This window comes from Prionailurus viverrinus, chromosome C2 (genome assembly GCF_022837055.1).
Source record: "Prionailurus viverrinus isolate Anna chromosome C2, UM_Priviv_1.0, whole genome shotgun sequence".
Classification (NCBI taxonomy): domain Eukaryota; kingdom Metazoa; phylum Chordata; class Mammalia; order Carnivora; family Felidae; genus Prionailurus; species Prionailurus viverrinus.
The window spans coordinates 103,638,874-103,662,068 of NC_062569.1; the positions used below are offsets into that span (position 1 = coordinate 103,638,874).

General features: G+C 38.5%; 1 protein-coding gene across 1 annotated transcript in view; it reads right to left on the bottom strand.

The window, feature by feature from the left end:
* Positions 1–800: 800 nt before the first annotated feature.
* The window catches only part of CC2H3orf85 (chromosome C2 C3orf85 homolog), a 30,949-nt gene continuing 8,554 nt past the window's right edge, over positions 801–23,195 (bottom strand). The window contains exons 2-3 of the mRNA XM_047874017.1: positions 2,314–2,447; positions 801–890 (exon numbers count right to left, since the gene is read on the bottom strand). Coding sequence (XP_047729973.1) covers positions 801–890; positions 2,314–2,447 — 224 coding nt within the window. The remainder of the gene's footprint in view (positions 891–2,313; positions 2,448–23,195) is intronic.

Genomic DNA, 23,195 nt, shown 5'->3' on the forward strand with positions numbered 1-23,195 from the left:
TTTTGCAAAATTCCTAAGGAGGTTTGCACTTACAGGTGAACATTTCCAGTGGGTTCATCTGCCCCCAGATAAGAGTTAAGATTGTATTCTCTACTGCCCTCAGCAGCACACCTTTGATGGAAAAAGTTTCAAAAGCACGATCTTAAAATAGACTGGCTTTAGAAAGTGAAAAGTACTGAAAAGATAGGACCAACTCCATTTGAGAGATCCCTATTCCTTTTTTTTTTTTATAAAGCTGATTTATTTATTTAGAGAGAGAGAGAGCACATGCACATACACAGGAGCAGGAGGTGGGCAGAGAGAATCCCAAGCAGGCTCTGTGCTCTCAGTGCAGAGCCCAACACAAACCATGGGATCATGACCTGAGCCAAAATCAAGAGTTGGATGCTCAACCAACTGAGCCACCCAGGCACCCCTCCTCTTCCTTTAATTAAAAAGCAAATTAACTCTCTCAAAAAGGAAGCAAAAGAAAGTAAGCTATCAATAGTGAGTTTTAATGGCACTACTTTTTTGCTTTTGGTTTCCTTTTCCAGAAGAGCCCTTTTTTAATCAATGTTAGTACTATTGTCTTTATTTTAGTTCTCATCTTAAGATCTAGAATTTACTGAGAACTTCTAATTCTAGGTCTCTAGATGGATTTTTATATTTACTCCTTTCAACAGTTCCATGAGACAGACATATTAAGTAATCTTGTAAGTGGCAGAGATTTGCCTCCATGTCTCCAAAGCCCACAGTTTGGTCGCATTGCCATGTTGACTCCCATCGTTTTTTTCTCTCCTGGTTTAACCATCAAAGCACATTTACTGGGAAGTGGACATGTCAAAAGTGAAGGTATTCACATTCAGATAATATTGTGCTATTGTTTTCAAAGCAGTCCATGTTTCATGAGCCTGTAACAAAAGAAACTTTAAGTCATGATCTCTGAGTATGGAGAACACATGTTACATCAATTATTCAGGTAATCATACAGATAATCCTAAAAGACTGAGAGAAATAGAGTGGAAGAATAATACAAAAAAAGGTTTGGTGAACATACTTTTAGTGACCTATATTCTTCAATGCTTAAATGTTTTACAGTATTTCTGGGGCTACCGCATGAACCAGTGTGGCAGAGTCTTGTTACATTATAGTATCTGTCAGTTGATCACAGTGCTAGTCTACAATTATAGGCAGGAGTGTACTTGAAAATTTCAGTATTCCATAAAGAAGACACAGTCTACTCGCTTATGTAATATTTAATTTGCCAAATAAACAAATGTCTGGCTTTAATACCTCTAAATGATGCCTGTTGGAGAAAAACAGGCACAAAACTAGATGCATTATTCAAGCCGGTGGTTTTCATCAGCAAATGCTAACCAGAAATGAGCCATTCCTGGTAGACCAGTTAAAACTCAACTGTGCAGAGTAAGGATAGGACCAAGGCCCCAGAAAAACAAGGACATTCAAATTTTTTATGACTTTATACAACCCTTTAGCCTGGTAATAGAGCTTGATACACATGTAAAGAGAAAAAGAACAAACAAATGAAGGGATTAATTAATTTGTTATACATTTTTGTTTGCTGAATTGCTAAATTTTAAGAGAGAAATCATGAATAATTGAAATCCTCAGACAATTCAACAATTTCATTTGGCCTGGAGTTTCAATGTTTTTTTTGTTTTGTTTTGTTTTCCATCAAAAGAGTAAACATGGAATAAAACAGGCTAAAGCACGTTTCTTCTTTATTTCTCTTGGAGTGAGACTTCCAAATGAGTAAAAAGTGTATGGAAGGCAAGCAAATGAAGGAATGACATTAAATGCTTGGATGATTATTAAAGGTTTGGAAAATAAGCTGCTGAACAACTAAAAGGGAACTAAATGTGACTGCGGTCCATTTATCCGCCTACTCAAATATGCAATAATCTACTGAGATTTGACTGAGTAACAATCATTTTCATAGGTTCTGAGAAAAATGACCTTGATGGATAAGACATAACATGCACCTCACCTCTGTAGCCTAGGTAAGGGAGGTTGGGTGCACAAAGAAACAATTCCAGTGTGCCATTCACATGTGAACGGCACGCAATGGGGAGAAAAGAAAGAATGTTACCCAGGAAAGAAGGGAAAGTCTTCAGAAAGAAGGGGACTTTTGATTTTAGTCTTGAAGGAAGAGGTGAAGTTTACTAGACAAAAGCCATTTTATGGGAAGGAAGGAGCAGTTACAGCTCAGGGCAGATAGAAAAAATCAGGGCTGATGGTGTGTTAACGCCTGCTGATGCAATGCCTATTTAACAAGATAGATGGTGGGAAGCCATTTGCTTCTAATGCAAATACCTTATCAGCCAGCGTGTTTCCCCACATATTTGGATTGCCATCTGGGTCCCAGTAATCCTGCAAATATATGTGTCTTTTGAGATGTAGGAACTGGTTTGCGGGGTCCTCCAACAAAAATGGTGCTCCCAACGCTCCTGTAATTTAGAGTCCAAGAGCACAGCATCTTTTAGGGCAATAGTTTACATCTCACTGTTTATCCTCTTAAAGAGACATAGCTGTGGCCTTTGGGAGTTTGGGTGCCTGACAAGGAGATCCCGAAAAAGCTATGCTTCGTGGGAGATGACTGCTCCTCAGCCTTTTGCCATGACTGCACTATCATCACCCTGTGTCCTGAATATAGTACAGCATGAAAGCCAGTGCCATGTGATGAACGGAAAAGACTTTTAGAACCTTCTTTACATGCATGGGAGCCCATAGATCTGAATTCAAATTCCAGCTCTATCACTTTTTTAGACAAGTTTCTTTATTCTTCTAAGCTGTAGTTTTCTTGTATGTAAAGACATAGAATAATAACACAGTAACACAATAATATAGGATTGCCGTAAGGATTGGATATATTCATGACTGTAAACCACCTGGCTCAAGCCAGGCAGTCAACAATCTTTTATTCTTCCCTTCCAAGCCTTTTCTTTCAGTTTGAAGTAGACTGCTTCCAAATCTGGCACTGTGGTTTCAATTGTTAGTATTGATAGATCTATCACTGAATTGAAGAGGTTTGTATTTTAGATTGCTTTCCACTCCAGGATTAAGAGAAAAAAAAAGATGACTGTTTTTAAAATCCAGACTTTTTTATATCTTGAAATTTTAACACTCTATATTGTGTTTTTATTCCCAAATAAAACACAATTGTGTTCAGAGTTCTAATTTGAATCTGTATAAAGGAAGAGCACACTGCCCACCTATTTGTGGTAACAATACAATCTGTTCATTGCTTGTGATAAAGAGTCATTTATTATGAATGTTACATTAGGTACTCTATAGCTTCATCATTAACAGGATTCTACCTACCAGGATTACAGTGGACTATAAGATACAAAACCTCCCCACTGTAAGGGATGGGAAGGAAGGGTCCAAGATTCAAAATAAAACAAGGAAACATAGGATTTGATTGCACTAAGGGAGTTTAGGAGAAGGTGGTGTTATTAAGCTTTGGGGCTCTGGGGCACAAGCAGACATTTTCGTGATCAGGAAAATTGCTGAAACTCTTCCTTGAAGAAAAGATTAAATTTAGCAGGATGGGAGAAGGAGCAAGACTTTAAATTTTAAGCTAGAGGAATGATGTGAGCAAAAATGTGTGGCACTGGGAATCTGTAAAATGGATGTCTGAAGACAATGGTTAGAGGTGGCTAGGTTATTTGTGCATGACATGTGTGTGTATGCATCAATGTCATTTATATATGTATATACACACACACACACACACACACACACACATATATATATATATATATATACACACACACAAATAATGATAGTTGACATTTATTAAGCATTGTGCTAAGTACTTTACCTGAATTACCTTATTTAATACAACAAACCTAAGAAGTAGCACTATCAATCATTTCATTTTGCGGACAAGGAAACTACATCACAGAAAACTTAAATAATATATTCATGGCTAGTAGGAAGGGGAGATGGAATTCTCCCTTTAAAGCCACTGTACAATATTATGACTAAGAAACAGGAATTCTTGGGGCCAAAGGAAAGTAATAATAATGATAATGATAATAATAATAATAGTCTTATGCATTTATAGAAAAAAAGGAACCAATCATTACTTAAACATTCTGTATGATCTGCTTTTCCAAGCTTGACCTTAGCACTAAGCAGGGTTCTAGTTATTAGTTCTATTACCTCTAGATTAATTTGTTAACCCACTAAGCTCTTGTTCTAAATGCCTACCTATTGAAAATGATGTGGATATTATGCATAGATCAGGCTGTCTGTGGGTGCAAAACACTACTAGTGATGGAAAATAGAAAAATGACTCAGACACATTCTTTATCAATAGAAAGTTAGCAATTTATGTTATTCAGTAATTTAAAAAGAAAAGGTAAAAGTCAAATTTTTAGAAGATATTAGCAACAGACGATAGAAGTAATACTAGCCTGCTGGTAGGTAATCAAATTCAATACAATCAAACCAGCACGCCTGTGGAAGCCATCCTCCAAAATGTCCCCCAAAGATCACGGCCTCCTTGGTACTCATATCCTCTGTGGTCTTCTTTCTCTTAGTAGAGTGGCCCTGTGTAACCACAGGATAGTGCAGAAGTGACTGTGTGTGATTTCTATGGCTAGCACATAAAAGATGTTATAGTTTCTGCCTTGTCCCATTCTTGAATCACTTGCTCTAATGGAAGACAGCTGCCATGTTGTGAGGACACTCAAACAGCCCTGAAGAGAGACCCATGTGTCAAGGAATTGAAGCCTCCCACCAACAGCCATACAAACGGAGCACCTGGGAACCTGATGTTTTTGCTCCAGTCAAGCCTTCAGATCACAACAGTCCTCAGATCACAGTAGCCCTCACTGACATCTTTACTGTACCCTCACGAGAGATCCTGGGTCAGAATCACTGACTTAATCCATTCCCAAATTCCTGACCTTCAGAAAGTGTACAATAATAAATGTTTATTGTTTTAAGCTGCTATAGTTTGGGGAAAATAGTTATGTCATAGTAGACAACTAATACAGTGCTTTATAAGTGCCTACTGATGTCAAGATAACCTGCTAATCACCGGAGCTGAGACCCAGATGAAACAAGTGAGGCCACTAGGGCATAAAACAGAAGACGAAACTTGCTCTCAAGCTCACAGATTTTGTGCCATGAGATCTCCACTTGCCTCATCCTAGTCTCTGCTCTGATCATCATTGCAGAGAAAGATAAACAAAGAATAACTCTGCCCCTAAGGAATTCACATTATATTCAGAGCTCATAAGTAATTACAAGGAAACATATTGTGGCCAGACCAATTGAAGGGGGAATGATTAATTCTGATATTGGCATGGAGGCATCACAGAGAAATCGGTTTTGAGTTGGGCTTCAAAGGTTATGGAATGTTTCCACAGTTAGGAAGAAGGGAGTGGAAACAAAGCACATGTATTCCAGGCTGAAGAAGATTCGAGAGCCAAGGAACAGAGGAACAAAGAAGGCTCAGGTTCGGTGACCATCACTTTGCGAATGTGACTGCAGGGTAGGGTTGAGGTATAGATGTGGTCAAAATGAACATTGGAAAGATCAGCCGGGGCCTGATTTTGAGGGATAATTACTCTCATACCAAGGGGTTTGGACTTTATTCTTCAAACAATTAATTATTATTTCTGAACAAGAAAATGATAGGACCACGTTTGCTTAAAAAATTTTTGTTTGATTGTGATAAAATATGCTAACAGAAAAATTACCATTTTAACCATTTTTATTTGTACAATTCAGTGGCATCAACCACATTCACAATGTTCTAAAACCATCACCACTATCTCAAGAACTTTTTTATCCCTTCAAATAGAAACTCAGTATCCTTTAACAATTCTCATCACTCTCTCCTCCAGCCCCTGGCAACCATCATTAGCTTTCTGTCTCTATGAATTTGCTAATTGTAGGTACCTCATTGTAAGAGGAATCATGCACTATTTGTCCCTTTGTGTCTGATTTATCTCAGTTGAGTATCTTCAAGGTTTACATGTTGTAACATAGATCAGCATTTCATTCCTTTTTATTTTATTTTATTTATTTTAAGTTTTATTTATTTTGAGAGAGAGTGAGAGAGCATGGCTGAGCATGAGTGGGTGAGGGACAGAGAGAGAGGGAGAGAGAAAGAATCCCAAGCAGGATCTGCACTGTCAGCACAGAGCCCAATGTGGGGCTCAAATTCATGAACTGCGAGATCATGACCTGAGCCGAAATCGAGAGCCAGATACTTAACTGACTGAGTCACCCAGGTGCCCCAGTTACTCATTCCTTTTTAAGACTGAATAATATTTTGTATGTATATGCCAACATTTTGCTTATCCATTCACAGATACTTTTGGAAACTCCTTTGTCAGTGTGAAAGGCAGATGGTAAAAGGAAGAGAGAGTGAGAGGAACAGGTTGGGGCCTCTTCTAATGGCCCAGAGGAGAGATAAGTGGGACCTGAATCAGGTGACTGACACCATGGATGGGAAGACAGGACTGAGTGGAACAGAGCAGGGAACTCATTCGTTTGGGCTCACTAGTGAGGACTGCCCAGCATTGAAGTTCTAGTTTTAACTGAGATGTGTTCATAGACCACTTCTCAGATTTCTCTTCATTCTCTTTGAAGAAAAGGTGTTACAGTATTAGACATTTAATGTGTTATTCTGTTAAAAAAAAATGAGAGGGGGAGGTTTTCAAAATAGAGTATCTAGGCAAAGAAGATTCAATATCAATATCTAATAAATGTTTGTACATACATTAGGCTCAGGATATAATTTACAGCTAGATAAAGAAAATACAGTAACCACTTAAGATAGTGTTACTTGGAATCATCCAAAAGTAAAACCAATATCTGCACTATAATTGTCATGGTGTATTGTACAATTGCTAAGGGAAAAAAAATGTATTACATAAATCTTAGCAGAGAAGCATGGTTTAAAATATAAACCATAGCTATTTTAAGCTCTAATAATTCTGTCTTTTGAAAATCTTCTATCTTTTTGCTCATGGAAAATATTTCACTGATGCAATCTCCCCCTTATCCCCCACCCTCGCCCCTGAACATTCAAAGCACCTATTTCAGCATTATGTGCCCAACAGGCATCCAATAAATATTAATTGGCAGTGATAATAACATCACCCAGGAGAGAGACAGAAAGTAGTATTTATTATCCTACTTTACAAATGAGAAAATTGACACACGGAGATGAAATGACTCACTCAAGGTCACATAGTAAGTCATTGGCAGGGCTGGAAATAAAATGCAAGTTATACAGAAGGGCATGCTATTATCCTCTCTGCTTGAGAAATTTCTCCTCCCTTTTTCATTCTGCCTGATCAACCTTGAAAGTTAGTGAGAGCAAGATCAGAGTTTGTGTTTGTAAGCCTATATAATACTGCTGGGGTTTGAAAACTGAACCCTGAGTTTTATTACTTTGTTGGTTTTTAATTTTTTTTTAATGTAGGCAGTATCAGCCAGGTTAATGCCTTTTTTAAACTTTAACATCATAAGCTATAAAAAAAATCTTCCTTTTTTTTCTTCCCAACTCCCTACACACCCTCCTTCCTTTCATCCTGTATCATAGTAGTTTTAATAAGATCTGTCAAGCTTAGTTCTGCTATCTAAACATATCTTGAATATAGTCTGCAGAAAATTCTGTACAGTTCAAGTAAGGCAGCCACTTCAGAGTATGGAGATATTCGAGATCACAGTTCTTGCCACACAAGCCAAGAAGGATCAGAGATTGAGAGTCTTATCCTGGCCCTGCCAGTGATTTGTTGGGTCATTAGCTGGTTACTCCTGCCTTTCCATTTCCTGTTCTTTAAAAGGAGGCTGGATCAAGGGCACCTGATCCTTGACTCAGTTGGTTAGGCATCCGTCCAGCTCTCGATTTCGGCTCAGGTCATGATCTCATGGTTTGTGCTTTAGAAGCCCATGTGGGGCTCTGCGCTGACAGCGTGGAGACTGCTTAGGATTCTGTCTGTCTCTCTCGTTGCCCCTCCCCTGCTCGCATGTGTGCACACTTGCGCTCTCACTTTCTCTCTCTCAAAACTAAATAAATAAAAATTTAAAAAAAAAAAAGTAAAATGAGGCTAGATCATATGAAGCTAACTAAGGTCTCTTCTAGCTCTAGTATTTTTTTTTTTTTTTTAGCTCTAGTATTTTTAATTGGAATATATTCATAACAAATAGGTCATTAACTGAAAATTACTTTCTCTGCATGGTGTTAGGGCATCAAAAACATATAGAATATACTGAATGGGTACCGCTCCTACTACCATCAAGGAGTTCACCTGCTGAGAAATTCAGCACTGAGATAGATAGAAATAAGTGAAGGAGAAGTCAAAATAGTCCTAGCCAATAATTAAAAGAATACAAATAAAAATGTATTCACATTATGCACAGAGTAGGGTGCCCATCGTGGGCTGCGGAGCAGTATGTTGGTAATGAAAACTGTACAATTGGAAATGGAACGATTCCCTATTTTTTATCACCCAGGGAAGGTTGAAAAAGAGTCTTTAAATTTGATATTGGAGAAATAACTGAATAGTCTTTATACTGTGCACCTGACTGTGAAGATGATTCCTCGTACCTACGCAAGAAGAGGAACCTATACACGAAAAAAGACCAGAAAGCCTGATGTGAAATATAAGATACAGAATCAAAGGACAGAGTCTGATGGCGGAGTCCTATTTTCTTTCCTGTAGAAGAAACTCATTTAGAGTAACCTCAGCTCATCCTTCTCCCCTTTGTAGATAGACTCTGCCCCTCGGAAGGGGTGGTGCCCCATTTAACTGTCCAAAAGGCATAACTTGGCATGTTCAGCTAGCTCTTCCTTCTTTCTCTTGAGAGTTAGCTGCCCTCAGAGATCATACTTTCTCTTCTGGTTCTGCAACCTGCAACTAGATATGAAATTTACCAAATTCTGGGGTCCAGTCATCAGGTCCTTTATATCTTATACTATGTTATGTCTTCCAAATTAGCCACTCTCAGGATTAAAGGGAATTGATTGCCTTCCATGATCATCTTTGGTTTATCTCTCCTCTTGATCAAGTAAGCAGGCAAAGAAGGGAAGTGGGGAGTTCTATGTGTCAGAAGGTGGTACAGAGAACCCAACATGTCTGTTGTCTCTAAGCCTCACTAAGAAACAGAGAAAAAAAGAAACAAACAGGGGCACGTGGGTGGCTCAGTCGGTTGAGGGTCCGACTTCTGCTCAGGTCATGATCTCATGGTTTGTGAGTTTGAGCCCCGAGTCAAGCTCTGTCTGTGCTGACAGCTCGGAGCCTGGAGACCGTTTCAGATTCTGTGTCTCCCTCTCTCTCTGCCCCTCCCCTGCTCACACTCTGTGTCTCTCTCTCTCAAAAATAAATAAACATTAAAAAGAAAAGAAACAAACAAGCAAACAAATTAAAAAAAACCACCAAAAACAAAAACAGAATAGACCAGGGCCCTCCAACCAGCAGGAACTAACTCATCATCCCTGGAAAGCCAGGGCTGTGAATTCTGTGAATATTCATAAACAGTTACAATGAGGGAAGGAATTCTTTGTCTGTGAATAAACATGGTGGAATTTAGTGGGGGCAGAAGACACAACAATGTCTGACAAATCCACAGGATGGGACACAGCTAGCTATTTCCCTTAAGGGCTGGGTGATACTGCTATTTGAAGTGTTACATGATGCCTGGTGCTGGAGATGGAGAATAAGCACTACAGTCCTGGCACAAGTTCAAAAATGCTCAGGTACCGGATGCTGAAAGCAAAGCACTTAGCATTCAGTATAAGCAATTAAAGAATTACATTTATTATTTACTATTTTTATTGGATTGAGTCCTAGTCTCATCCCTTAAAATGTTTGCCTTAAAAAAAAAAAAAAAAAAAAAAAGAAAGAAATGCCCAGGCACATAAATTAAGTATCAAAATAAAGTATAAATAGTCACTTGGAATTAAGTACAAAAGAGGATCAGGAGAAAAGGATATACGGACATCTTGGCCATATGGTAAAATTTTCAAAGATCTAAGTGTAGGAGAAATTTTCTAATTTTGTGAATAATTAAAATACTCATGTTTAGGTTCATATATTTAAAGTTGAATATTAAAAAAATTGAATATTTAAAAAATAAAGTTGAATATTTTATTCTCTGTGTTAATAATTTTTGTTAGAAATTATGAAATAGTTATTTTTTGATTCCCACTGTAAATTTTGATCACTGATCGAAAAATTTATGATGGAAAAGAGAAGAGTTGTATTTCATGTAATAGACTGTCACTTTGCTACAATTCAGATAAAAGTTAATGAGAGAGAGAATGAGAGAGAAAACATTTTGGGTTTTGGAGGAAAAATATGAAGAAGAAAAAGAAGGAGAAGGGAGAAATCAAGAAAAGAAATGAAGGGAAATAGAGAGAAAATAAGGGAGGTTATAAAAATGAAAGGTTCAAGAGGTGAAAAGTCGTAGAAAAAAGGAACAGGACAAATAGGGAAGTAAAAAGACAGAGGGCAAAAGAGTCAATGGAAATTAGTTAGGAAAAAAAAAAGACACTGAACTTCAGGACTAGCTCTTTAATTCCATCATTTTACTAACCTGTTAAAGAAATGCTTTCATAAATGAACTTTTACCTTGGGAGCTTCGGCTTTACTGATGTTACAATTGCTAGTGTGTTGACTTTGTTGCAAACTAAATAGAAACTAGTATTACTTGAGTTTAAGCTCAGTCTGTTCTAACCTGCTCTGAACACATTAACATACACAAACATACATGCTCACATGCATGGCCATGTAATTCCTGGGCTCATGTTTTGGACCTGGCAGATCTTTTATTTGCTTTTAATTTTGTGGACAGAGAAATTTGTAACTCACAAAAGGCAGCATTTAATATGATTCAATAGTAACCCTTGTGGGTCATTGCCTGTGTGAATTGATGGGATTACCAACTCTAGGGCCCTGACAAATGGTGCCACATGGACAGGAAAATAGATGGTTTTTCTGTAACAACCAGAGTGCTCAAAGAATCCAGTCACAGGCAATGATATTTTTCTCTGAGTTATTTCCCAGTTTATTCTCACTACTCACTTTCTTGAGAGCATTGATCAACCTTAAGCCAAAGTGAGTAGATAAAATTAAGAGCAAATTCTTATAAAACACACTAAAACTATATACAGAAAATAGACTCCCAAGGAATGGGAGGGTAGGGAGGGCAGCTGGATGACTGAGAAGGGCCGTTCCTCATTCCTTCTACGATGGCACAAAGGAAGGCAAAAAACGGAGCCACTGGAGTGTGGGGGTGGGGGGGTGGGGGGGGAGGGGCTGACTGGGTCAAAGGGAAGAATGTGAGCTTAAAAGCTCTTATCAGAAAAACCCAACCCAACCCAACCCAACCAACCAAACAAAAACCTTCAAGACAAACTGCTGTTGGTTGCTAGCCATGGAGTAAAAATAGGACCTGGATGTCTGCTAGAGAAACAGGCTAAAGGCAGTTTGCTTCCACTGTCTAAAACCAGAAGACATACTTGCACTTCATGTGAGCTTATCACAGGTTGACAATACGGGCAGCAAGAACCTCCAGCTTGTTTCACATATGGGTCAACCTCCAGGACTGGCTTACTTACTCTGTGAAACACTTTCCACATATGCGTATTTTCCATATTTCTCCTTTGTGTGAAATGGGGCTGTTGGATTTTAACAAGTGCCCTCTTGAGGTGGAACATACTGAGTTAGGACTTCTCTTTACCCTCACTACAACTAGCCACAGCTGGAGAAAGCTTCCGGTTATATCTTAGTTGGCTCTATCTGTTCCCATAAAGTCATCCAGCTCCCTCACTCCAGGCCTGTTCTTGGAGAACCACTGGCCGCAATAGTGGATTTATTCCTCTTTTAGCAGGTGGGCTTGCTGTGTGCTCTGTTGCCTGTCCTGTAGCTGCATATCCCATATCTAGCAACAGGGCCAGAGGAGACAGTTTGTGTAGCAGAAAGAAGGGTTTTGTTCTCAGAAGACCTAAATGGAGGATTTGCGTGTGAATCCAGCATCACCATTGATGAACTGTGTAGTTTAGTCATTTAACTTCTCTAAGCCTAAATTCCCTTTGTAGAAGGAAAATCGTAACACTTATTTTCAGAGTGATTGTGAGAGTGGACTTAAGGTAACCTATGGAAGGCCCCTGCCACAGAATAAAGACTTCAGGCAGTAATATTAGTATTTGCTGCTTTTATTATAGGAGAAGGCAATTCTTGACCTAAATGCTGAAGAGAGGGTTTTTCTTTTGTTTTTTGATCAAATCATGACACTTGGACTTCTAATTCTCTGACCAGGGAACCAGTTCCAATGTGCATAAATTACTATTTTAAGAAAGTCAATAAAATGATTTGAGGACTATGCTCATGAATGTAATTACTTGGGGAAGCTTCTTCATCATTTTTAGCTTCTGCATTCCCATTTGGAAAATAGATAATGACATCTTTTCCCTTTTGACTTCAAATTAAGTTCTAGACAAAAGCAATTTGTTAGACAACTAATCTGTAACAGAGAAAACTTTTTTTTTTTTAAATAATAAACACACACTTTTTTAAGATGGTTGTTTTCTTATGAGTAGAGGGCTCCAAGGAAGTGCAGATGAATAAGCTGCATTCTTAAATGAAAGATGGGAGGAGAGAGGGAACAAGTGACTGAAGTTGATTCAAGCTACAATCTCCTACTTGAGAGCTGAATGATTTAGAAAATGTCAGTTAAACGAATCATTTGTGTAAGAAATGAATCTGGTCCCAAAGACTTATGTGTACCCAGCCTAGAGGTGGTAAAGTCTTCTTTTCTGAAATCTGAAGGGCTGAACCCAGCTCTGTCAACATTTCTCTCTCCTTGGTTTCCAATTCTCAACTTGTTATTTCATGAACTTTAGCCACATAATTTTATTTATTTATTTATGAAGTGAAATCAGTCAAACCAGTTGTCTTTCTAGGTAGACACATTCGTATCTCAGCTGGAGTTAAAGTGAATTCCAACTGGTTTCCTGAGAAAGTCTGTAAAAGTCATTTTGCAGGACCACTTTCCTTTTGCCAGATATTTTTGACCCTGCCTGTTCATAGGTGAATGTTGACTAGCAGTAGTGCTTTTAGCCTTGCTCTAATCCACCGTCACCCACTCTAAAGCCAACTGCATGGATCAGCAGTCAAAGCAAAGCAGTACACTGATGGATTGTAACTAGCCCATGACTTCAATTTGCAGTGTGCTCCCGAAACACTCACTTAAACTGAGCCAGCCTCACTTTCTTCATCTGGAGAAGTGGGCTGTAACCACTATGATTATACATGCCTTGATGATAATTGCCTAATAATAACTTGGCTAAAAATGTTTAAATCAGTTATTTAAACATGTCCCAAACATAAATATAACTCTGATGATTAAAACTCTTTATTAAAATTATTTATATGCTTAAGAATGAAAAGCTATTTATATACACATACATATATGTGCACATATATCTAGAATCATATTCTAAGTATGATTCTAAGTACACATATACTTAGAATCATATTCTAAGTATATCCTTTTATCTGTGTGTGTATATGTGTGTGTGTATGTGTGTGTGTGCCTCAAGAAAAATATGTAATTTCTTTTGTGGGTCTTAAGTTTATCATAAAAGTAGAAATTTATTCTTATTTAAGCATTTCACCAAAAGTATTTGTAAGTTGTAAAGATTTAACTGCGAAAATAATTTATACCTTTGTAGGTATTTTCAGTTTTGGTTACAAGAAAAACAAATGACCTCTCAGTTCCATTCAGATATCAGCCACTGAATTATTGGGTCAATTTGGCAGCAAATCATCTGACCTTCAGTGCCTTCCTTGATCTGTCTTTAAAACACCACTTCTCTGAGCTACAGCTTGCTCTAAAGGTTAATGAATTCACACTCTCACAGTACCTTGAGGTCTCCACATAATGGTACCATGTAAGTATTACAGTTTCTAAAAGCCATTTAAAATTTTTCTTTGTTCAAGGACACAAGAGCATTTCTTTGGAAGCAGCACTTAAAAGGACTTCTTAGCATTAGTGACATGCTAATATGTTAATACATAACTAGGAACAGAATGATCACACACAATTAACACTAACATGTTCAAAACCATGGCATGACATGATAGTTTGGTTTTCCCAATGCTCTAGAATTGATCTGTGGATAAAACATGTTTGTTCATTTCTTTAAAAAAAGTCGAAAGTGGTTATCTATCAGCATGATTTTGTAAAAGGCATGATAAATAAAAAAGAAATAGATTCTTACCTATAAGCAATGTTGAACACAGGGCTACTTGAAGCATCTTATATGCCATAATCCTGTTTTGGAAAGAAAAGATTTATTTATTTTAATTGAGACCCAGCAAAGTTCACACCGTCTACTTTCCAGGAGCGTGAAGCATTTGCTGCATACCTGGCAGCCCTGTGGAGCTGACACAAGTCAGAGAGGCCGTTGCCTAAGATGTGGCTTATTTATATGACTCCTGCCTTTTTACCCTTTGGACTTTTTGGACTGACTTTTTACAAGCTGTTCTTATATGAGCCACGTATTTATTTACTAATTTTATCATCTGTACAGACTAATGTAATAAGATGTTAAAAAAAAAAAGGTTGGAAAAACTGAATCACTCATACATTGCTGGTAGGAGCATAAAAGGGTACAGCCACTTTGGAAAACAATTTGGCAGTTGCTTATAAATCTGAGCATGCAATTACCACACAACCCAACAATTGTACTATTGGACATTTGTCTCTGAGAAATGAAAACTTATGCTCATACAAAAACCTGTATAAGAATGTTCCATAGCAGCTTTATTGTAATAGGAAAGAACTGGAAACAACCCAGGTATCCTTCAAGAGCTGAACATTAAACATATTGAAGTACGCTTATGAGTTACTACTTAGCAATAGCGATACTGTAAACGTTATTGATAGACACAACAGCCTAAAGGAATCTCAAGGGAATTATGATGAGTGGCCAGTCCCAAGTGGTCAAGTACTGCATGATTCCATGTATGTAACCTTGAAAAGATGAAATGGTAGAAATAAACACATTAGTAGTTGCAAGGGACTAGCTATGGAAGGGTGAGGTGGGTGTGGTTATAAAAGGGCAATATGAGAATCCTCTATAGTGATAGAACTGGTTTGTATTTTGACTGTGGTAGACATGTGAACATAAACATGTGCTAAAACTGCACAGAACTAAATACAGATATCTCATACACAGACACACCCATGAACACACTTAAAACTGGGGAAATCTGAACAGATCAATAGATTACAGCAACATTAATATCTTGGCTATGATATTGCACTGTAGTTTTGCAAGATGTTACCACTGGGGGAAACTGGGTGAGGGGACACAAGATCTTCTTACAAGTGCGTGCGGTTCTATCTCAAAACAAAACATTTATTTTTTTTTAAATTTTTTTGTGTTTTCAACGTTTATTTATTTTTGGGACAGAGAGAGACAGAGCATGAACGGGGGAGGGGCAGAGAGAGAGAGGGAGACACAGAATCGGAAACAGGCTCCAGGCTCTGAGCCATCAGCCCAGAGCCTGATGCGGGGCTCGAACACACGTACCACGAGATCATGACCTGGTTGAAGTCGGACGCTTAACCGACTGCACCACCCAGGCGCCCCGACAAAACAGAACATTTAAAGACAAAGGAATGTTTAACTGCATTATAAAATGTGTTTGTTTCCAACGAAAGTACACAACGAATAAAACCAGGACATTTCTTTACTTTTTATTTTTTTAGGCAATTACCCTTCTCTATGGCATGATTAATAGCTAATTAAATAAACTCATCATTATGCAATTTATTCTTTTTTTTATACAATTTATTCTTAAAAGCAAATCACGCATCTGTTAGCCAGTCTCATCAAAATTATGCAACCGGAAACAAGCAGATACAGAGACATAACAGTGGTAGAAAACAACTTTCTTGTCTATCTTTGAATTGTAAAGAGTGTTTAGAGACCTGGATCTACCTAGTGCAGTTATGCCTCTAATTGCTGATGGAAGCCTGGCAAAGACAGATGTTTGGGAATCGGCACAGTAAAATCTTGGCAGTCTATCCCATGTATCCATCTATGTGTCCAGCAGTTGCTCATTTCTGTGACTCTTCCTTGTCTTTTATTTGATGGAGAGGTATAAATGTGTAATTATGGGATGGACTAGAAAAATCTCAAAAAAATCAAAAGAAAATACTTTTTGTTATGAGAAGCACACACAATCAAAGGAGAAATTCGTCTTCCTCTCTTCTCTTCCCTTCATCATTCTTCAACTTTTGAACCTAAAGTCAGGCTTGCCTGGTGTGGGGCTGTAGGCACGGCTGTCTCCCATCTCTTTCACTCTTTCATTCTCTTCTCACAGAATAGCTCATTAGTTGGTGATTTGGGTTGTGATATAGAATGCAAATATGAAATAATAATAGTCATTCTGTGAATTAAAAAAATTTTTAATGTTTATTTTTGAGAGAGCGAGAGACAGAGTGTAAGCAGGGGAGGGGCAGAGATAGAGGGAGACACAGAATCTGAAGAAAGCTCCAGGCTCTGAGCTGTCAGCACAGAGCCTGATGTGGGGCTCAAAGCCATAGTCCACGAGATCATGACCTGAGCCAAAGTCAGACACTTAACCGACTGAGGCACCCAGGTGCCTCTCTGTGAATTTTCTATATGTTGTCTCATTTAATTCTCATGGCAACTCAATGGCGAAGATATTATTATCATTTTATAGATGAGTACGCTGAGGCTCAGAGAGATTTCATAACTTGTCCAAGGAGCGTGTCAAGGTGAAACTTTGTAGCAGCAGAAGAGCGACCGCTGTGCTGAGAGGCACAGCCAGTGAGATGAAACGGATTAGGTGAATGTGACCCCAATTTGGTCCACAGGTAAAGGTGGCCTTGGCAACTCAGTTCCGCAGGGGTGGTGTATGTATAATCCAAGATCCTTTATGGGCCAAAAATTGTTGTCCTTCCTGGTGAATGAAGCCTCCTCTGATCCCCCAAATCGAATCTGGCTTCTCTTTCTCACATCTGCATACCTTTGGCACTTAGGCCCTGTCTCCCTGTATTATGTATGGTTTCATATGTACATTTCAGTGTTCCCAAGTGTATTACAAGCTTTCTGAAGGCTGGTTCTGCATCTTACTCTTATTTGTATGCTTTCAATGCCTAGCAGCATGCTTACCATGTAACAACCCTCAATAAACACAATTAATCTCATGGAATCAGCTGATTCATATTAAACTGAACTACATAAAGTTGAATCAGTACTTTCCTGTACTGGTCTATCAGCATTACAGCCTTATCCTACTGGCTACAAAATCCAAGTATAATGTAGCAGCTTTGTTTTTATATTAGGGCTTGGGTTTTAAACAGTGTTTCCCAGAGCTTGTCTCTTCTTATGATCTCTAAGAGAAAAAAAGTTGGAGGCATGAAAATTGGCAATATTTAATTATAAAGACGTAGAAATGCTCTTTGAAATAAAATTGGAATATCTATCTTTGAAAAATACAAAGATCAAGTGGCATGGATTAATGAAACTCATCAAGGAAGTCTGTTTACAACTTTGATGCGTTGTACTTAGAAATTATTACTTTAATATAATATGATGGACCTTGGTAAGCTCCCATGGTCTCTTTCATATCAATGAAATATAAATGTTAAAAAAATGAGAGATCAGATCTAATATTATAAAAACAATTTACAGAAGAAAAAAGAAAAGAAAGAAAACTTTATTCTACCAAGAAGCAAGCTGAATTTAGTTACTGCTCTGTCATCCCAGCAATGCAATCAGACCCAATAAACTGCAAAGGTCTGGAAAATGCAATGCTCATTTAGAAAATTCTGATAAGAAGTGATGAAGGGCATGGTGCAGCCGGGCATGATTTAATGACATCACCAGCATCAGTAAAAGATGAGGAGTCAGCCAACATGTTGGAGGAGAGGATACTAGCCCTTATAAACATTGTACTAAACTTTCAACTGCATTCGACCTATTGAAAATAAGCTGGTGACAGTACTTATTTATTTATTTATTTATTTATTTAGAGGGCACACGCGCACACACATGCAAGCAGGAAGGGACAGAGAGAGAGGAAGAGAGAGAATCTGAAGCAGACTCCATGCCCAGTGTGAGTCTCACGACTGTGAGATCATTACCTGAGTCAAAATCAAGAGTGGGATGCTTAACTGAGCCACCCAGGTGCTGCAATATAGCACCTATTTTTATGCAGTTACTTGAGATTTTTGCAGAATTGCTATGTGGGAACAAAATGTGACCATAACATGCTGTAAAGGACTCAGTTTTCTACTGATTTGACCACAGATGGGTTTGTTGCCCTTGACAGCTTAAGATAGAGTGTAACATGCCATCATTATCAGGTCGAACCTCAATTTAAGAGTGCACTTTCCCTCCTAGGACTGATGGAATATCCCATCACCCCTGGGGTAGTGACTATTTAGGCAGAGAATGGCACAGCAACTACATTCCAAGAAGGAGTAAGGGTTTCCATAAAGTCTTGTGCTACATGCAGAAAGTAGCTCTTTAATGAAGCTCAACATGACTCAGTTGCTCTAAGGCAGAAACTACTTTTAAACTACTTCATAGAATATTGTTTTGCCTTGAAAGCTAGAGCTTTTGGTTTTATTATTATCTCAATTTGTGAATAAAATAAAGCCTTGCTGAGAGCACACAGAATATGGTCTCATCTCTCCTTATCCTGTCCCCTCCACTTAAGTACATTGTCCTCCCTCCCATCATGACTATTGAGCCCTTAGGGCTTCTGTCACCAGGTCGTGGGAGAATGTACTTATCATATGTTAACAGTAGGAGCTGGATTAACTTGGAGAAATTAGCTAAAATGTTGGAGAAACACATTCTGTTTTTGTATTCATTTTTAGTGTGACCATTGCAGGTTTAAAAACTTGCTACCACTTGAGACACCTTAGGTTTAATGTGGCTTGGAAATGTAGCTTGAAGACTTATATAATAGACTTCTTTTTTACTAGATGTAGTAAAACTGATCCTATCTGGTTTGAGGTGAAGGGGTCTTCCAGTTACATGGGTGCTTATTATCATCTTGAGATCTAGGTCATTTGTATTACCCAGGCTTCTCTTCTGCTCCCTCTTTCCCATTTATTTGCTAATTGAAACATCCACCAAGGAGTGGTATATAAAGACAGACCATGAGGGGTTTATAGACTTATCCTTCAGGTATTATTCATTCATTCAACAACTATTTTAGTGGGTACTTCATACGTTCTAGGCACTTTTCAAAATCTATTTTAAGCACATTTTCATAAACATTGTTCCCAGTACTAGAGTTACAAAGCTATATCAACCATTTTATTAATGTTTTTTTTTAATTTTTTAAAATTTATTTACTTTTGAGGGAAAGAGAGACGGAGTGTGAGCAGGGGAGGGACAGAGAGAGAAAGGGATACAGAGTCTGAAGCAGGCTCCAGGCTCTGAGCTGTCAGCTGTCATGGGGCTCGAAATCATGCACTGTGAGATCATGACCTGAGCTGAAGTCAGACGCTTAACCGACTGAGCCACTCAGGCGCCCCTCAACCATTGTTTCTTGTGTGGGAGAAGACAACTTCAGGGGAAGTTTCCAGTGAGATGAGTTGCAGTTTTCCATGAAGACAAATTTAATTGCGGGAGAAGAAAAATTCCAGGAAAGGAAAGAGCATGGCTAAAGATCATGAGGCTTGAGTGGAGAGGATGCATTAATCAGTCACATTTGAGGCTATCACAATGGCATTCGTGAATACTATACTGGCCTTCTCTAAAAATTCTCTGTATTATTGATGTTTAATAATTTCTATTGGTTATCACTGTAGACAAATCAGAGTAATTGAAAGATATGCCATTAATACAAATGTATACAGTCTAGCAGTTTAAAGATGTCAATCTGTTTTATGATATGGTGTTGGAATCACAGACTTCTTGATGAAGCTTTGAGGTAATGCATGCCAAGGTGTTTTCCTCATTATACACTGAATAATTGATAGTTGACAATATGTGACATTTATTGAACATCTGCAATTCACTAGCTAGTTTACAGAGCACAGAATCATCAAGGGACCCTGCCCAATCAGCTCACTATCAAAACTCAGTCTGTCACTTGCAAAGTCTTCCATGCTTCACTAAACTAAAAGCAAAGAAAGCATTTCTAGGGACTCGCCACAGAAGTGAGTGGGGCTGTATTTTCTCTACAGGTAGCTCTGTGGGCATTATTATTAGTTCCACAGGGAAGCAGTCTTTTCCCATGGTTCTGGTAATCTCAAAAGATAAATTTGATGACCTAGTATAGATTTGAAGTAGCCTGTTCTATCATGATCATGATGCTTTCATGATGCTTTTTCTGCTATAACCTACAGTTGAGCTCTCAGCAGTGTGACTTTCTCAGGCTCAAAATCTAAGTGCATGTGTTTTAGTCTGGTACATATAAAAACAACATTGGTGTAGCATTAAGAGATTTAAAGTATTGCTCGAAATTCTTGCTTCCTTGGGGAAAAAGGAGGGGACTTAAGATAAAGGAGAGGAATATGGAAAATAAAAATGAAATACCATGGGTATGTAGGGGGACTAGGGAGAGTAAACTGAGAATTTTGTGTTCTGGGTTGGATGTGGCAAGAGAGTCAAAAGAGGCTGGATAAGAATGGCAGAAATGGCATCCCATTAATTGTTTTTGGGTTGCTGTGTTAGTTTGCTAGGGCCGCCAGAGTAAACACCACAGATTGGGTGGCTTAAACAATAAAAATTTCCCACTGTCCTGGAGACTAGGAATCCAAGAGAGGGTGTTGGCAGTTTTGGTTTCCCGAGGCCTCTCTTTTGGGTTGTTTACTGCTGTCCTTCTGCTGCCTCTTCACAAGGACATCCCTCTGTGCATGCATACATTCCCCGTATCTCTGTATGTCCTAATTCCTCTTCTTATAAATACAGTAGTCAGCTCAGATGAGAGCACTAACAGCCGCATTTGAACTTAATTATCCCTTCAAAGACCATATCTTCAAATTCAGTCGCATTCTGAAGTATGGGTGTGTGTGTGTGTGTGTGTGTGTGTGTGTGAAGGGGAGGGCTGTTAAAGATTCAACATATGAATTTGGGAGGGACACAATTCAGCCACTAACAAGTAGCAAAGAGAAAAACCCTTCAAATGTGTGTAGTTCTGCTTCTTCTAATCCTTGTTTCTGCTTAAGGAATAGGAGTGTTTGGAAGGTCAGTAGAAGATATCCAAGGGAGGAAAAGAGGCTCCATGAGGATTTATCAGCTGGTGATGTCTTTCCTTGGGGAGACTGCCTTTCTCTCTTGGATGGAGGAAAGTTCTGAGCAAGATAAGGACCGCTCCTCTATATTCCCTCTCTCCATCTCCACTGAGCCAGTTTCCATCCTGGGAAATTCCAATATTGTTAAATGATTTGCATCTCTGGCTCATGTGTTGAGGCCAATGTAAAATGTTAGTTCTCCTTCCTACTGACAGTGACCAACAAATTGATGGATTCATTTTTTTTTTTTCTCTCATGGAAGGAAGATCTATCAGGGCAGGTATGTATGGGCAAGAGTGACTTGGCAGAAGGGAGCTTGACAGGAGGACTTATATACTGCAGCAACATTGGTTTCATTTTTAGGAGTCTATTCAGATAGAATTCACAAATTTCTCATGAGCCCCAAAACTAGATTATTTGGTTTATTCCAGGTTACATAGTAGACATTAAATGTATTATTATGGTCTTTTTTTCTTTGTTATCCATTTTCTCAAGGAAACCTGAGACTATTATCCTTTGAAACTAGAAAATCAAGCTTAGTGCATGTTTTCAAGGCTCTTGAAATTCTGATTATCCTCATATAGAGGGTTCCTATGAGGAATAGACATTTAACTTTTAATAGAGGTGTAATGGTTCCCGAATCTCAGCCTCTTTTGATGCCCCTGTCCTCTTTATGTTAGAGAAATGCTATATTCTCCACAATCACCATCAGACTTTCTGCTCAGGATGGATACTCTTTGGGTTATTCTAGATGAGCATTTATTTATTTATTTATTTATTTATATTTTTATTTTAATGTTTATTTATTTTTGAGAGAGGGACAGAGTGTAAGTGGGGGAGCGGCAGGACAGAGGAAGACACAGAATCCGAAGCAGGCTCCAGGCTCTGAGCTGTCAGCATAGAGCCCAACGCGGGACTTGAACTCGTGAACTGTGAGATCATGACCTGAGCCGAAGTCGGACACCCAACCAACTGAGCCACCCAGCGCCCCTCTAGATGAGAATTTAATGCTAGAAAGAAGAGAACTTTAGGTGGGGGCAAGAATGGAGGGGTAGTCCTAAAAAGGAAGATGAGAAAAAGAAGAGACTACAAACCCAGAAACAATAAGCAGCATTAGGATTCAGCCCAAGATAATTAAACAAAGATATTTCATGTTCTGATTGAGATATAGTTACAAAGATGAGACCATGATAGAGATTGGGGGTATGTTTCTGTACCAGGAGAAGGTGAAACACAAAAGAAACGGTAGATATATGACCAACTATATAGTATTCTATCATGCACCCAGTTCTCTTGAAAAATAGTTCTGAACTCCTAAATTGATAAAATAATGGGAAGAAAATTAGTAAATCCAGTCAGGTCTAATGAGCCTGGTTGCCTGAACTCCTTAGCATATGATGACATGCCCCTTTCTAGGGAAAAGTCCTGCTAGTGGGACGTTGATAATAATAATTATGAATATTAGTTATTCATCCCCTCTGGTATTTATGGGGAATTTTATTTAGGAGAGTTAGATAACAGGAGGAAAGGAGACGTCACTATGGAGTGGTGATATCCACTCTAAATACCACTGTTCAGTGGTGAGAGGCTACGTAGTTATGGGGGTCCCTTAAAAGATGGAGTGATTAGCTTTGTCAGGAAATGATGTTCTGAATAAGGCAACAACCAAATTTACCAATTCAGTGGCTACTGGTCACAGGGTAGAGAGTGCTTCTTCTAGGAATGGAGAGGGACAAGTGGGAGAATGAAGGAGGAAGAGATTGCCCTCAAAAGAAAGACTGAGAGAAATGTGTTACAGAGACTAATACAAAGTCAGGAGGCTACTGTGGAAAAGACTCAGGCTCTAAAAGAACAATTCACCTCCAACCTCCCTGTGCCACACCAAAACTGAATGATTTGGTTGAAAAAGGTATGGAATTTGGAAGCCT